General features: G+C 34.5%; 1 protein-coding gene across 3 annotated transcripts; it reads right to left on the minus strand.

Moving 5' to 3' along the window:
- Window positions 1-264: 264 nt before the first annotated feature.
- On the minus strand, window positions 265-11,803 carry KBTBD8 (kelch repeat and BTB domain containing 8). 3 transcript variants are annotated; one of them, XM_039851636.1, is made up of 4 exons: window positions 11,710-11,803; window positions 10,885-11,095; window positions 6,134-7,248; window positions 265-3,488 (listed from the first exon to the last, which is right to left on the minus strand). In XM_039851636.1, the coding sequence occupies exons 1-4, from the start codon at window positions 11,723-11,725 to the stop codon at window positions 3,025-3,027; spliced, it is 1,806 nt and encodes a 601-aa protein (XP_039707570.1). In that variant the 5' UTR covers window positions 11,726-11,803; the 3' UTR covers window positions 265-3,024. The 3 variants fall into 3 exon arrangements, with proteins under 3 accessions (XP_039707570.1, XP_039707568.1, XP_039707571.1); XM_039851634.1 differs by lacking the exon at window positions 11,710-11,803 and adding an exon at window positions 11,598-11,703; XM_039851637.1 differs by lacking the exon at window positions 10,885-11,095 and having other exon boundaries at window positions 11,710-11,796.
- Between the last annotated feature and the right edge of the window lie 5,849 nt (window positions 11,804-17,652).

A 17,652-nucleotide genomic window follows, 5' to 3' on the forward strand; every position in this document is an offset into this window, starting at 1 on the left:
GATAGATTAAATATGAAGTATGAGAGAGAAGAGTGGAATAATAAGAGTATAGGCCAGAACAAATGGAACAAAGGAGTTCTCAATATAAGGGAACTTGCTTTAGAATTTAAAGAACATTATATTAACTAGTTCATTTTGTACCAGAAGCCAAATATTTGATAGATTAAAATCTCATTCCATTCCACTATGACATAAGATATTTCATGATTTTCATCAAAATTAATTCTGCAAAACTCACTAGTCAGAGGTCAGTTTACAACAATGGAAGTTTTCAATCACAAAAGGTTTTATTATAAGAAACAATGCCATCAGGTAAAAATGCAAAAACTTGTGCAATTATGGCAAAATGTTTAAAAATATCTACACATTTGCCCTCAAAGGACTACAGTACTTACTACATACCTGAGCACTGAACATTGAATGACATTTTAAACATATGGAATCTGATTCTTTGCAGATCACATCCACTTTTTACCAGGCATCACTGAGATGAGTTTGATGCTTAAGCATCAACTTTGTAGAACAGAAAACAAAGATGGAAAATAAAGAATAAAATTTAAACTTTCCAGTATACCGAGTCCAGTTTTCAATGTGTAAAAAATATATATAGGAAAGTGCTACATACATTCTTCAAACGCAAAAACAAAGTTAAAGTGGGACTGGCATATTTTAGACCTTTAATTCCGCGGTACCCATTGTGCCTTTTAGTTATAGTCTCTGAATGCACTATACAAATATACCTTAAATATCTAAACATATTTATCACACATATTTCTAATCTTAGTATTCTAGGACTTCTTCTGAAATCATTTTAAAAGTGGCAAAATTTCCCAGCTATATAATTTAAACAAATAGTTCTTCATACAAAATTCAATATATATTCTACTCCCATAGAAAATTCTAAACCTTGGCTTTGATAGACTATACTTAGATCACACCCTCAATATAAATTGTTATAGCAAAAGGATCAACAGTTGTGCAGATCAACAGAATACATCTACTGTAGAATTAACCACAGTATGTTGTACTCCTATATATTATACGACACATGTAAATTACTAACAACGTTCTATGTCATGTTTTCAAGTAACACTTTTTCTAAATAAATACAGAAGATTGTCAAAAAACGGCAGGAAATCTTATTCAACAAAGCTTTCAAAAATAAATTATATGAACATCTCTTGCAAAAGTTATTTTTGTCTCTCCCTCCCCTCTACAATGCAACACTGTAAATATGCTCCAAAAAACTCAGAAGCAGCCCCCAAACAGCATGAAGATGAAGGAAAGAGAAGATAAAGAAAAACTGGTTATTGGTTGACAAAGTTTATAACGAGATTATAAACCATCAAAGCCAATAAGAAAAAAACCACATATCTAGCTTCCCAAGACTAGATTTTAAAATGTTAATTCTATAAATTCTGTCTACTTTGAATTCTTCAGAAAACGTTCCCTACTTGCAGAGGTCTAAGACAAGCAGTTTGGAGTTTCTGAAAAATGAGGTATGCGATGCAAAGAGGCAATGTTTTAAATTTGTTTCACAGTATCACATTACAATTTGTACAAGAGTTTCTAATACAAACCATGCCAGTTTGTTTTAAGAAAATCAAAATATTCTAGTTGAGAACAGACTCTGGCCTACACTTATATCCTTTACTGATTATTCTAGGCATAGTAAAAAATAAGTTACTGATCCAAACATCTACCTTAGGTATTATAAATAAGTTAGTTTGTCCTTTATGCGAATATTCCTAACTGAGCGTTAGAAATTCATCAGTTAAATATGAACACAATTTAGTACCTATTATGCTATGGTTCTATTCATTTACTCTTTTCTTTCTCAATATCTTCAGCTAGAACAAGGTTTTCAATGTAAAGATATTCATCACTGTTAAGTGCAAAAATTAAAAAAAAAATGAGGTTTTAATTGCCATATGTAATTTAAAAGTATTAAATTCAACCACTGTAGGAGTTTTATGTTTCTAGAAAACAGAATTTTAAAAGTAGATGTAAAACTTCACATTATGCTCTGTGCAGAAAAGAAATAAGTTACCTTTCAATGTACCAATAAAGACTGGACAGGTAAAGGACAGGTAAAGGACGGAAAAGGAGGTCAGGCAACAAAATGGCCCGCATTAATGCAAACTAAGTAGAATGTTCTCACTATTCTAAGATTGAGTCTAGTTAGACCAATAACTGGCCATATCTTGCTATCATGTAAGTAAAGAATCTTGTGAAATCACAAGAGTTCAACAGGTCAAGTACTATGGCCACAAAACTAATAATACCAACTCGAAAGGTAAGCATAGGTTCAGACAATTTAAACCCATTTAGCTATACACATGAATTACACTAGCACCAGCCACCTGTGAATTTGAGCCCTTTTCAGGATTTTTAACATGAGACAGTGTTAGCACTTAAAAAGTTAACAGAAACTTTAGCTTAAAGTTACATGGAAAATATGAAACAATCAGACTAAAAGTTCTGAGATGATTTGTTTTCCTTCAATCTATTCTAATAACAACACATTTAAATCTCAGTATGCTTAAAAACAGTACATAAATATATATATTAAGAATGAGGATCTAAGTTAGTGCTTTTCTGTGTTTGAGAGATCACAGCTAACATCCTAGTGATATTGCCTCAGATTTTTACCCGTATTCAAAATAAAAAGTCACGTCAAACTAGTTTGGATGTTCTCTAACCAATAACACCCTAACTGCTCTTACAAGACTGCATAGTTATTAATTCATCTAGTAGTTCAGTGACTATCACAAAATTCTAGAATGAAAATGATTGCTTTTATACCAGAAAAAAAAATGCTAATAATTGCACTTTGTTACCTTTTGCTTACTGAAATGAAAACATGAAAGGTGAAATCGCTCCCTACAATGTTATCTTTAAGAGCATCCACTTCCATGTACAAACTCTCTCAGCTTTCTTAAATACTGACAGCACTTCTTGTATCATTGAAAGACTGTTTCCTCAAGCACAGATGTCAGCGAGCTCACTAAGGCCTGCTACTCATTAAAGTACTTTCTGAAGACACTGAGGGTAGAGTTTAGCAACAGCACATTCAAAATGCCGGCCAAGGTCCCAGAGCCGATCGGGGGTCTCGTACACTTTCATCCATTGGTCAGCGATGTCATCATATTGGTAAAGTGAATTTTTTCTGCTGGTTCTGAAGACATGTTCTTCAACAGTCACTTGAGTAGCTCGAACAAATAAATGGAGTTTATTCTGGAAAAGTACCAGTTTAAGGTATGGATTTATGGACTCATCACATGGAAAGTCCTTTTTACGAGTCCATTTATTGAGCTCAATGTCATAGGCTTCTACAGTAAACATTCGTTGATGATTCCCACAGGTTCCAGCTATATAGTAGATAGAGTCTTTGTATACAGCTGCTAAGCCCTGGATTCTAGGCACAGTCATGGGGGTTAAAAAACCCCAGTAGTCTTTTTGAGGCTCATAGAAGAGGAAAAATTCTCCTAAAAAAAAAAAAAGAATATATACATTTACATATCTCTTCTTGGTAGTTATGTTGAAGACTAAAGAACATAATTTTTCAAATATTTCATTTTCTAAAATATTTTTTATAATCTCCAGAGATACATTAATTGCAAAGTAGCTTAAAACTTCTTTATTCCATGGCACAACATAATACATACTGTTATAGTTAACCAGAACTGGGGGTATTCATAATGGAGAGGGGTGAAGAGTTACTTTGGCTTGATGGTAGAATAATAGTTTAGAGCTTGCTTCCATTTATTCTATCCAATTGTATATTTCAGAAAATTTATTTTAAGCCAGGTCTAAAAAAGCATTATTTCTAAAGGTTAGCCAGTGAGATCAAAATATGTATATAGCTTCAACATGAACAAGCCACTATAAATTTATGTGCTAATTATTTAAATAGAAGACAGTACATGGAATTGTTCCGATTTGTGTCTATAAGTCACTTTTGCGTTTACTTTAGTGTTGCAGTAATGAGAAGACAAATATTCAAAATGCAAAAACATGGTTTTAATATGAAAAAACACACGCACATATCATTTATAGAGTTGACTTTGAGTTGTTTTCAATTTTACTTTGACAATAAAGGGTGTGCTGGGTCAGACTGCCAATATAAAAATGTCTGAAAAAAAATCAAACAAGTGAAGATGTATAGAATTTGGTTAATTATAACATTTGTATAAAATTCTTAATACAAAAATCTGAACCCTTTATGAACAGATTAACTGATACTCTAATAGCCATGGAGTAGATAAGCTTCTGACTATTCATGTCAAACTATTTTTATAGAAGCTTTATTCAGAAATAATCTACCTCTAAATTGAGCTTCTTCTTGAAAACTGTTTTGAACTAGGTTTACTCTTATCTACAAATTTAACTGCCTATTTAATAGTGACACTGTAATTTCAATTTTTCTTATACTAGCTAATTAAACTCCCAGCTTTTGCTTGCACATCACCTGCCCTTTAGTGACTAACTTGTAACAGGATTCTTAGCAAAAAAAAGATAAGAATAGAAACTTTAAAGTTTTTAAAATCTAAAATCCTCTTTAATAAATTAAAAGCAATGATGGGCAATTAAGAAAACCCTCAGAGCCTCATATTCCTCTTATGTAATACAACTTTGAATTAAACAATTTTCATTCCAGCACTGAAATTCTATTAATTCAGTGCAACTTTGCTTTAGTATTTATATTCCAATTATTTATATTTATTTATATTTATATTATATTTATATTAAAGGAATATTTATATTCCTTTACCTTCCAATTGGGAGTCTCATAATTAATTCTATGTCTATCAACTAACTAGTTAGCTGCTAAGACCAAAGTACATGTAGAGAGAGCTTCATCATATTGGATGATATAACCTATCCAATATACTCGATAGATTAGACATCTATTCTTATATTCCATTTTTTGGCAAGCCCAACAAATCTAAATTATGTCCATTCTTCTATTTGACTAAAATGAGGCACTAACAAGAGGGTACTAAAGATAGTACTAGAATACTACTCCTTCTGGAGAATTAACTTTATACTGAACTTTGAACACAGGGGTTCAGGCTTTTCTAGGAAATTTTAAGTCAAAGGATTAGAGCAAAGATAATTTGGAGAAAACAATGGGATAAGAGCTAAAAACTCATGTGCATCTACACAGAAGTTGCCCCTTTAGTTTTCGTTTTATTAAAGTCGTGAGGAAAACATTTATATATAAGCAATTAAGAAACACAAAAGAGGAATAAGGATGCCGGATTTATTAATATTACATTCAACACTCAAACAACTGAAATGTCTAAGAAACCAAACATAAGGAAAACATTAGTTATCTCAAATGAGAACCTTGGAACAAGTATCTTATTTACTCTTACCCAGTCACTTTTTCTACTTCTACTGTGTCATCTTTGCCAGAGTACTGGTCTTCAGTAAGTTTTCAAAAATCTTTTAAAAAGGTAAATATTATAGATAGTCCTTCTTATATTGATAAAAGAAAAAGGTGACATCTCAAAGGTTTTCAGTGAAAAAAACTGAAAACAACATATGATGGAAAGCAACTTAAACTGCAGTGAAATTAAAATCTAAAGACTAATTTCAAACTCTTTGTAATTAAGTTTGATAACCTTTGCAATCATAAGGCTTATGCAAAATTCCTTGGTAATTGATTAGTATAACTTTAAATAATGCTTTGTTCTTTTTTCTTTTAAACTAATCCTTAAATTCCATAAGTAAAATATTTGCTACATCTCTCTATATATTATTGAAGTGCAAAATAAGTCATCTATCAACCTTGCTTTCTTGTTTAAAGTCTTAAAAACAGCTCTAAAATAGTTCTCCAAAAATGATGAACTATTACTTATTAAAATACGTATTCCACATGTAAAAACACAATAAGAACATAAAAAACTTAGAAGATCATTTTAGTAACTTTAGTAATTTCAGTGCTTTTATTCAAAAGTTTATTTTTTTATAGGTCCTTTAAAGCACAGACTCTTCCAACAAAGTTTACAATAAGAAAGCCAGTGATATTCCTCAATTAACAGGAACACTCATCTCTTTTAGCATAAGTAAACCACAATTTGACCTGTTACCCTTTCATAAAGAACTAAATCACTTAGACACCTACCCTGTAAAACATAGATCTTCTCTTTGTATTCCACAGCATTATGAAACTCCATTGCAACAGGCATTGCACAAACAGTCGTCCAACAATTTTCTCTGCTGTCATAGCACTCCACAGATTTTAGCGAGTTTCTCCCATCACCTTCATAAACACGACCTCCAATTGCATACATCTTACCACAGCAATACACCAATTTGCATCCTATTCTGGCTCGAAGTAAGGATGGTTTGGATAGCCATCTATTAGTGGAATGGTCATACATCCAGAAATCATTTTCTGCCTTATGGTCAATGGACACCTCACTGCTGCTTGGCCTGTACCCTCCTGCAATGTAAATGTCATTGTCTGGGGATATAAGAATCCCAACTTCTCTTAGATCATTTGGTGGTTTGCATAATTTAAACACTTTTCCTGTGACTATATCTAGACAAGGCACTGTTTGCTTCTTTCCTGAGTGTTTGTGGGCAGCATCAAAACATATGATCATTTCAGATGCAGTCATTCCAAGCCTCTGTGTACAGCCATTAGTATTGGATGGTCCCTTCTCTACATAGCTTTTGGCTATAGCCTGTGCAAACTGATATGGAATTTTCTCTATAAAGGTATCTTCCATTAGAGGAAAACGTATGCATTTGGCAAAAATTTCTGGAAGATGCACTTCTCTTTCATTCTGTTCATGTTCAAACCACCTTACAATGCTTTCATAAACGTGCTCTTCTCGATCTACATTTAAATCATCACTGTCTAGTATACTTATTAGTTGGTCTTTTGTCAACTGGAGAAACTCTTGTTCTTTGGTGACACACAGAAACTTTTTACGAATGTATTCTTTTGATCGATCTCTGAGTTCTTGATGACCATAATGATCAGCAAAGATGAAGACCCCGATAGAATTCTGTGGGTCCAAATGACTGATCATATACTTAGCACACTGGTCTTGGATGGAAGGAATCTGGAAGATGCTAGCTGCAGTGAACAAGGCTTGAACATTGGCTTCTGTCAGAACAACTCTGGAGGTGTAGGCATAGTTCAACACTAAATCCATCGATTCAGCTTCAACACCAACTATTCGAACTTCTTTTTGAGTACTTTCTGTAAGGCCACTAGTGAACATGGATCTAGGAAGGAAAAAGTGGTTAATATTATACGTGCGCTACAAATAAAAATTATGGTGGCAAATTTTTAAAAGTGTAAATTTACCCCAGAGATAACCTTTGAAATTGAAAAATATTTCCTAATGTGTTTCCTGATATTCTGAATGGAGATAAAAGTTGATCATCTAGCAGAAGGATTTAGTCTGACTAATCTCAAAAACCCTGTTCTCAGGACCAGTCCACTTTGTGCCAACTCTGAGAAAAAGAGAATATACCTAATTAAAGCACATCAAAAGGTGGCATGGAATATTCCAAGACACTTTGTTTTCCTTAGAGCCCCTCTCTAGGTTTCTGGTCAAATTTCCTTAGGTACTTGAGATCTTAAATCACCAGGCCAGTCAAAAAGTTTTAGAATGCCTACGGGTGTTAACGTGATACATTAGCATATGGAGACTGTCTAATATAACTTTTTATGTCTCAGTGGAAATTTATAAGGCAACTGATGACCAAAATATACCTTTAAATTTTTCATCTTAGAAAAACAAAATGTTCTTCATATATTCTTATTCTCTACCTACCCCTTTTTAAAACTGTCTCTTGAATATTTCCTTAATTATTAGAAGGGATATAAAGAACATCAATTCACTTATCGATGGACATTTTGAAAACCTTTGCTTAAAGAAATATACTTAATTTTTTCAAAGTTACCATATTTTACCTATTTATATCTGTGTATAAATAAAGATTATAGTAGGCTGAATATAATGACTACTTCTAAAGAGAGTTTAGGAATTAAACTAATTCTTTGGAGAGAATGGTTTTAAATCCCAAACTTTTGCCTTTGAGACCAAGCTTTTTATTTTTTAATTAAAATACATTTTACTTAAAATTTATGGGCCTTTCTTGGCCAAAATATTATGGAGCCAAAAGTCTGGCACTTTATTAGTCATTTACAAACATTATTTAATTTTCTTTTCCTTGCTTTAAGGTTTTTTTTTCAAGGCTGCTCTTAAAATTAAAATATCAAAATCAAATCAAAAGCTCTTTTTTTAAAAGCCTTTGAGAAAAAATGGCTATGTGTGCTAGGATACTTACTAGATGTCTGTTGAAAAAAAATTGATCTAACATTGGTGATAAAGTTGGTGAAAAAGTAACACTGGTGATTATACAGATCCATAACCCTCCCAATTTATTTTTAAGAGTTATGTTCTGAAAATATCTTTAAATGGGAAGACTTCCAGTCACTTTTGAAGTCTAAGTCAAATACCTGTATACAAGGTATCACAAGGACCCAGCTTGTTGCCTAGATCAACCATCTTTGAGTCCTATTTTTATTTCTACAATGTAAAATTTAAGTTTATATTACACAGGCTTTTTGATGACTGAAAACTAGATGTTCCAAGGTATGACCTGGTTTTTAATCAGGTGCTGAAAAACTCAGCGATACAGTTACCAATTAAAAAGAAAAATAAAGCCCTTTGTTAGGCAAAGATTAACTCCCAAAGGAGAACGTTACCACATATTCCTTTATCATGGGAACTAAACTACTACTGACTTAAATAGGCTGGTCTCACACACAGGAGCAGTGTAACACTTGATCAGTTCTCCTCTATTCTAAGTTCTTTATGTAAATTCCGTATAAAGTGGGAGCACCTCCTCACACAAAATCCTGAGCAGCAAAAAGTTTGTAATCATACCAATTTTAATTCTAACAAGTTACCAGGATCTATGCCATAGTCCAAGCTATTCTAATTCTTCCACCAGTGATGCAAGACTTAGAAACTATTAAGTATGACATCCTAGATCTCACAGAAAGCAGCACTGTGCCAAGAAACTTCTGTACAAATATCTCTAGCAAGAGATAAAAACCTAATCCTTAAGTTTTCTAGCCAAATATCTTCATTTGAATTCACATATCTTATGTTTAGAAAATTTTCTAAGCACTTCTTTAACTTCTTGAAAATTAAGAACCTCTATTACAGCATGCTTCTTTTAAAGTGATTTGTCTAGGTCTTCAAAATTAATTTTAATTAAGTATGACATTTAAATGATATAAGATAGAGTATAACATTTCAGTAAGAGACAGACATTTTCACTGTGACGTTTCCTTTTTTTTTTTTACTATTCAAATCTACTATAATAAAAACTAGTGAAAGGCAACTTCAAAGAGGACCCACTCTTGTTCCTTAAAAGTCATAAGAAGTCCGGATCTGGAATCAAATCCAGCCTCTGTCACCTACTAGTGATAGTTAGATAGATGATTTAGACAGGCCACTTAACCTCCCTGAGCCTCAGGGTTTTGTTTTTTGTTTTGTTTTGTTTTTTCATATACAAAAAAAGGAATAACAACTGTATGGAGACAGAATTCTCAAGATTATATAAAGGAATATATGTAAAGTAAGTTTAGCCCAGAGCTTGATAAGTAGTTAATTGTGACACATATTTAAACACACAAATGACCTAATTAAATCTAATGAATAGTCTGGATAAGTGAGTCTTACCAGCCATTTCCTTTCCCAGGCCAAACTTCATACCTTCTGCATACTATATCAGTTTTTTCTTTTTTCTTTCCAGCTCACTGCCTTGTGGTGGTTAATATCCTAATGACCTACCCTAGGCAAGTCTAAACGGTTACATCACAAGCATCAGACTAAAGTGACTATATTTAACCCGGTATTCTGAGAAAGAGGAACCAGAAACTACTATCTGGAACACCACACTGCTATATGCCCTATAAAGGTAAGCACCTTTAAAAGGAAAATGCAGAATGTGGTTGAGAAAATATTTGTCATTCATGCACCATTACTGAATATTGAAAGGCTTAAAAAAATGAGCACTTGAAACAAAAGGAGAACTTGAACTCAAGTGAGAAACTACCTTTATCAATGATCTTTTCTTAGAGTATGAACTTATTTTTTAGACACAAGTTTTGAAATTTACTTTTCAAAATTTTATGATATACAAAGATGAAGAGAAATGAAAATAAAAACTTCGCTTAAAAATACTTCTGGAAATCTTGGAAATATCACTAGTCTGGGCATAAGGTATATAGAAACTATATTTCATTTATTTTTATTTCACTGCTTTTACCTGCCACCCATTGCATTAAAACGATCTATTAATGTTAATTTGTTTTCAAAAGAACAAGCTATTATGTTTTAAACTCTAAAAGATATGCACTGAAGAAATATGCATCATGGGTAAATTTTTGGAACAAATTCTAGACCAGCACTGTCCAATAAAACTTTCGGTGATGGAAATGCTCTATGTGTGCGCTGTACATGTGGCTACTGAGCACTTTAAATGTGGTTAGTGTGCCTGAGGAACTGAATTTTTAATTTTGTTTAATTTTAAATGGCCACACGTGGCTAGTGACTGCCATATTGGGCAACATAATTCTAGATTTTCTGGTCATTTACTTGAAACAAACAAGGAAAAACATATTCACTAACTTAAAAAAAAACAACCACCTGAATTCTCGAAGAATCTGACAAGTCAAAAATAAGAGTTTAATAAAATAGGGCCTGCTACCTATTTTCAGGAAACAAATTCATTGGTTTCATTTCACTGTAGCATCTCAGTATAGTAATCAAACGGCCGATACCGAGGAAGAAAGGGAACTCTATGCGATATCAACTGAAGTTTCTACCATCATCATACCTGAAATAAGGGCTGATTGCAGCAAGAACGTTTCTATGACAAGAAAATGTTTTCCCGTGATCCACTTCCACTACAATGTCTGTCAACTGTCCTTCATCGTACATTGTTTTGAGTTGCTTAAGAATACTGCAAGCATGGAAGGGGTCCATGGCATCGTTGGCTGTGTCTGAAGATGGAATCCCATTCGGTGTTGGGGAAGACTTATTTAAATCTAGGAGGAGAAAAATCGTACAACCACAAGAAGTTCGGAGCCAGTTACGGCGTCCCGAGATTTTTTGTTTTGTTTTGTTTTTGTTTGCTTGGCTTGGTTTTTTTTCCCCCGTACGAAAATACTTGTATGTATAAATACACCAACAAATGGGACCGCGAGGCAGAATCTGGGAGAGAGCGAGCTGCGCTGCGAGTTCAAACACCAGCCTGTTCCTCCAGGAGCCCGGCGAGCCCGATGCCCTGTGCTCGCGGAGGGACCGCGCGGACAGAATAGGCGAGGTGTCTGTGGCAACTGAGCCGAGAGCCGGTACGTCCTAGCCGAGAGCGGAGGGCAGGAGCCTAACGAGGGACGCTCAATGGATGGCGGCCGTCAGTACCCGTTCAACCGCCTCTCGAAAGGGTCGGAACCGCGGCGGGTACCCGGCCTCTCCATCCCGTCCGGCCGGACCGCCCACCGCCCTCCACGCCATCCATCCATCCTTCCTCCCCTCATTCCTCTTCACCTCTCCATCCTTCTCTCCAGCTCCTCATCGCCACCTCTACAGCTCGCAGTCTGAGTCTGGACCCCGGCCCACCTCCCTCGCAACTCACCACCCTAGCCACGATACGACCCACCTGCCGACGCGGCCATTTCTCCACGGGGCCCCGGCTCCAGCTATTTAAAGAGGAAATGTCATTTCGCTTCTCTCTCTCCCGGGTTCCGGCTCTTCTAAGCTTCCCCTAGCCAATGGGGTGGGCTATGCATCCGGCTCCGCCCCTAGACTCCGCGTTCCTAGAGCTGATTGGTCAAAATGTGCGCAAAGCACCTCGGGAAATGTAGTTTTATTGCCCTCTCTCCCGCGTGGTCCGGGTTGGGCGGAGGCCCAAGCCGGGTATCCCTATTGGCTAGTCTGGCGGAGGTGGAGAGCCGGGAGCCCGCCAGCCTGTGTCTGTGGAGCGCGCAGTGCCTGCGGGGAGAAGTAGTCTTCTGGCTGTGGAGAGCTGTCATTCTGAGGGGTTGAGGTAGGGAAACCTCTTGAAGCGCAAATTTCCCCATTTCAGGCCTTGCTCAGGCCCCCGGCTTTTTTTTTTTTTTTTTAATTTTGTTCTTCATTCTCTAAACCTCCTGCCAATGACTAGCTTCCGGTAAGAAAGCAGGCTGTGAAACCAGAAAAATTTGGAAATGGAGAAGAGGGCTGTTGTCCAAAAATGCAAAGGAAATCTGACACCCCACCCTGAAGGAAAATATCAGGAGGCCCAAAAGTAACCCATCTCTGATGAGTCACCTGTGACACCCAATTGAAATAGCCATCGCCTTGGCCGAGTGCTCCAGTTTCCAGAGATTAACTTGGTCTGGTTACAACGGCTGCTCAGGATTTTAACTCCCACTCATGCCTGCTTTTCTCAAACACTCAGAGAACACCTGTTCCACTTTTAAGAGCACGTGAACATTATAAAGGGATTCAAGATGCTTTCCTTTTTCCTCTTGGGAAATGGAGGAGTTAAGATACTAAATAGTCTGGGATTTCCTTTGAAGAAATATTGGAGAATGCCTTGAGCCTGGAGCCAGGGTCGATTACTGAATCCCTGGCTCTTTACTTACTAAATGTAAGACCTTAGGTAAGACCTTTTAATTCTTGAGCACTTAGCTCCTTCACCTGTAACATGTGAATAATAATTCCTATTTTTAATGCCTCATAGGCTGCAAGCCTTTTGAAAGGAAGTAGAAATTTTACTGGTGACATATTTCGATTTGTGTTTCTAGTATCTATGAGGGTCCCTGGCACATTATAGATACTTTGTATATTTTTAAAATAAATGTAAGGCAAAAATGAGCTAACATTGGAAATACTATTTCTAGAGCTTTGAAATGTAAGGAAGTATTATCAGTGATTTGGAAAGGAATTTCTAGTAGAGAAATTCCATGCACAACTTTTCTAACACCAAAAAGATTACACAGTTGAATTTCTTGATGAAGGATCTTGGAATTTAAGTTGTGATTAAGAAAGAGAAATGATGAAAATAATCCAGTTCTGTCCTTAGGTCTGCTGAAAAATTTAGAGCTCAAGTATTATTATTCTGTGCCAGTTATCAAGAATTGGTGTTTCCTGGGAGTTGGAATGGATGGACACTGATAGGCACTTATAACTCCTCTTTATGAATACCTTGTCTGCACAGTTCTGAATGGATGAAAATGATAAATTGATTTAGCTTTGTTATTCATAACTTTAAATTTCCTTTTTTTTTTTGAATTGGTGCTATTGCTTTCTAACTTATGAAAATAGTGAGGGTTTCACTCTCAATATGGATGGTATTAAATAAAAAATGGCATCAATCCATAGAGTTGCCAGATTTAGCAAATAAAAATAAAGGATATGCAATATTTGGGACATACTTAAAGTAAAATATCATTAGTTATCTGAAATTTAAATTAAATTGAGTGTTCTGTATTTTTTCTAGCAACCTTTTCAAACCTGTTAAAATAGAGGTTTTCTTGTTTGTGTTTTGTTTCTGTTGTAGCCACCTATGTGGCTAAGAAACTTGTGGCTAAGCCTTAAGAAACTTGGCCAAGTTTTAAAATCTATTTGTCTCCTAATTAACAACCAGACTTGGCAATATTGCTTAATTAACTAAAAGAAAAGTTTTCTGATTCTTTGCCCCACAAAAATTTCTTAATTGGGGGGTGGGCAGAATACAAAGAACAAAAAGTCAATCTAACTATAAATAGAAAAAAGAGTGAAGATTTATAGTTACAAGTTTGCCTTTTATATGACCTGTAAATAGACTCCATTCTACTGGGCAGATGGCATTAAATAGTAAAGATTTTATCATTATTAGAAATGCATTTTAAAAAGCAGAATAAGTCGGAGGATGTAAAAATTGAGCCAATGGTCCCACACTATTCATTCGCTATGATCTTTAAGAATACAAAGGAGATTTTGTTTCAGGGTTGATACTAAATAGCCAGTGGCTACAGCTTTGTTTTCAAATAGCTCTAATTTGAAATTTAATAAAATTAAATTTACTAATCAAGGAAGGTAGCAGTAAAAGTAAACTAGTTTTCTTCTTAAGGTATTAAATACCATATTGTACCCTGAGGTAATTTTCGCATATATTTACAGTTTAAAGAAAAAATTAGTAAGGATGAAAATTGAAAAGCAAACCAGTATATTTTGTTCAAATTAGACATTTAGAGCTTTATTATTTTAATATTTATTATATAGGCACCAAAAGTAAAGAAGATTGCTATAATAATGGTTGAGAATATAAAAGTCTTTACACTTAAATTATAGCAAATACGAAGGATTATGAAAGCAGGAAATTTGGAAAATGAGAAAGTTGCACAGTGGCCTCCATTTTTTTCTGCTTCCACTTTAAGAGCATTTCTTTGAACAATTATCACCTGTGCCCAGGCTACTGTCGATAATAATACTACATGACACAAGAATGATAGTAACTCTCCTAAAGCAGGTATAAAAGAAAATAGGACTTCGCTTCTGCAAATTGATTTTGCCGTTTTCCAATTTCCCTCTTTAGTAGTGATAGAGGCTATAAAATTGACTAGAGCAATATACCATGAAAGTAAAGAGAGAATACCTGTGACTCTTACCTTTTAGGAAGTGACATCCTTATTATTTATCTTTTTCAAGCTACAGCTACATCAAATTGTGACATTTTTCCTTGCTGAAAACTTCCATATTGGCTGATTTAATGCCTGAAATGAAGCAACAATAGTGATTATTTAAATATAAATTTAATACAACATCACATACTTTAAAAGTTTTTTTTGTTTTAATATCTAGAACCTTATATATTGCATATGATTTGGTTTCTCTTAAATATAAAACTCTAAATAGGTATTAACATCAAGCTTACTGACTGTACATTACTGACATGTGTTGTGTTTTAATTTTTGTTCCCTTTGAGGTGATGTGAGGATTTAACATGGAAATAACTGGAAGATTACATTTTGTGAATAACGGAATTCAATCATACTAGTGGATATTAAAACACATTAATTTGTCTTTCAAATGTGAAATTTAGCATATATCTTTTAAAAAGAGACTGTAAAAGTCGTGGCGGGAATATTAGATTCTTCGAAAATATTTATTACCCCCCGCAGCCTGTATTCTAGGCAGGTAATAAATAAAACAATATTTTGAAACCAAAAACAATAGATACACATGATATAGATAGATGTAAATAGAGAGATAGAGACTGAATGTGTCCCTTCAAAATTCATGTTGAAATCTTTTCCCTATTGTGATGTTATTAGGAGGTGGGACCTTTGGGAAGTGATTAGGTTTGAGGATAAAGTCCTCATGCATAGAATTAGTGCCTTATTAAAGAGACCCCAAGGGCTTCCACTATCTGAGGACACAGTGAGAAGACAGCCAGTGTGAACCAAGAAGTGGGCCTTCACTAGAAACCAGATCTGCCAGTGCTCTGAACTTGGACTTCCCAGTCTCCATAACTGTAAGAAATAAATTTCTGTCTATTATAAGCCACCTAGTGTATGGTATTTTGTTATAGAGCCTGAATAAACTAAGCTGTGTATTTATACAGTTGACTCTTGAACAAATCAAGGATTAGGGGCACCAATCCCCCCCCACACAGTCAAAAATCCACATATAACTTTTCACTACCCTAAAATTTAACTACATTCAGCCCTCCATATCCATAGGTTTCACCTCTGCAAATTCATATGAAGATCTAAAAACGTATTTCCAATCTATGGTTGGGAATCTGAGATGTGGAGGTCCAACTGTACTAATAGCCTACTGTTGACCAGAGCCTCACAGATAATATAAACAGTCGATTAACACATATTTTATGTGTTATATGTATTATACACTGTATTCTTACAATAAAGTAAATTAGACAAAAGAAAACGTTATTAAGAAAAACATAAGGAAGAGAACATATGTTTACTGTGTTTACTGAAAAAAAAATCCACATATTAAGTGGACCCACTCAGTTCAAACCGTGTTGTTCAAGGGTCAACTGTATATGACATATATATATGACTTCTAGCCTCAGGGACTTCAAGGACCTTATGATTTATCCATGGAGATAAAACATATTCGTATGAAAGTCAACCAAAAAGTGAGGGCCGAGGGCAGCCCTAGTTAGCATGTCTGAAAATTAATATTAAGGACTTCAGAAGAGATAAAAGATTTTGTTCAATTGGTATGGGATTTAAGCTGGATGTTAAAGGAGGATACAGCATAGAAGTATTCACAAAAGCAGTAGAGTATATTCTTACCTATTTGCTTTATCTTGACTTGACTTGGGATGTACAGCATTAATTCATCTATACTTTAATACTGATAGGGTTTAATTCAGGAATTGAACAAAGAAAGGAAGTTAATGGCTATATGTTACCTATGTTATTTCTCTTAACTTCAGGTTTTAATTAAATTGTATAAGAACAGTGTTACAAATAAAGACACTAAATTTAAATAACTTGCCCATAGTCATATGGGGATATTTGGCTACAAAGCCAAATCTTTTTTGATTACAGTATATAAAGGTCTTTGGGAATAAGACAGTATTAAAACTGAGATGTAGAATTTTTTTTCTCCATTAAACATGTCTAGTTCTGTGTCAAATACATAATTAATTAGTATCTGCTAGTCTCTGTCATGAATGAACACTACTATTGGTATAGGTTTGATATACTTTTATGCCCCAAGAAATGGAAAAAAAAAAGAAAAGCTAGCAGAGTAATAGTCACACTGTTAAAGTAATTTGAATTCGTCAGACTAAATTGATAGTTTAGAGGTATAGTAATTTAATATTTTTCTTTATCTTTCCATTAAATAAGTGAAATGGTTAATATACATTATATAGATTAGTATATATTATAAACATATATTATTAATATTCATGAGGTTAATTATGCTTCACAATTCTACTGCAAGATTGAATTATTATGCAAGACTGGAAACTCTGAATAGAATTACTGGACCCCTAAGTTATTCAATCATACTCAAACTTATAATGATTGAGAGAGCAAAAGCCAAAATGTGAGACATCAACACCTTACCCTGTTTTAAGATTAGTTTATATCCAAATGGAACAGAATTAAACAATGATTGTTGATTTTTTCTAATCTCAGTCATAATTTGAATATTTTTAAGATCATGGAATCGTTGAAAAGGCTAAAGGGAAGGAATATCACTGGGCAATAATCTTCACCTTGTAGACACAGGAACTGGAATTCATGGAGAAAGAGGCATCAAGTATTAAGAATGGATTACATTAAACACAATAGAGAGAAATATCAGATGAGGAGTTGATCATACTTTAATCCTCAAAATAATCAAATATTTATAAAGTAAATCTATTTACCTGCCAAAATAATTTCAAGACTAGTTAATTTTATTGTTGATTGTTCTCTCACAGAGTTTCTTAATCTCAGCATTATTCACTTCATATTTCAGCCAGATAACCCTTTGTCACAGGAGGCTGTCTGTGCATTATCGGACATTTAGCAGCGTGCCTGATCTCAATCTACTAGGTGCCAGCAGCATCCCACCCCCTCCTCCCCAAGATGTGACAAGCAAAAATGTCCCC

This window comes from Pteropus medius, unplaced genomic scaffold (genome assembly GCF_902729225.1).
Source record: "Pteropus medius unplaced genomic scaffold, Ma_sr-lr_union100, whole genome shotgun sequence".
Taxonomy (NCBI): domain Eukaryota; kingdom Metazoa; phylum Chordata; class Mammalia; order Chiroptera; family Pteropodidae; genus Pteropus; species Pteropus medius.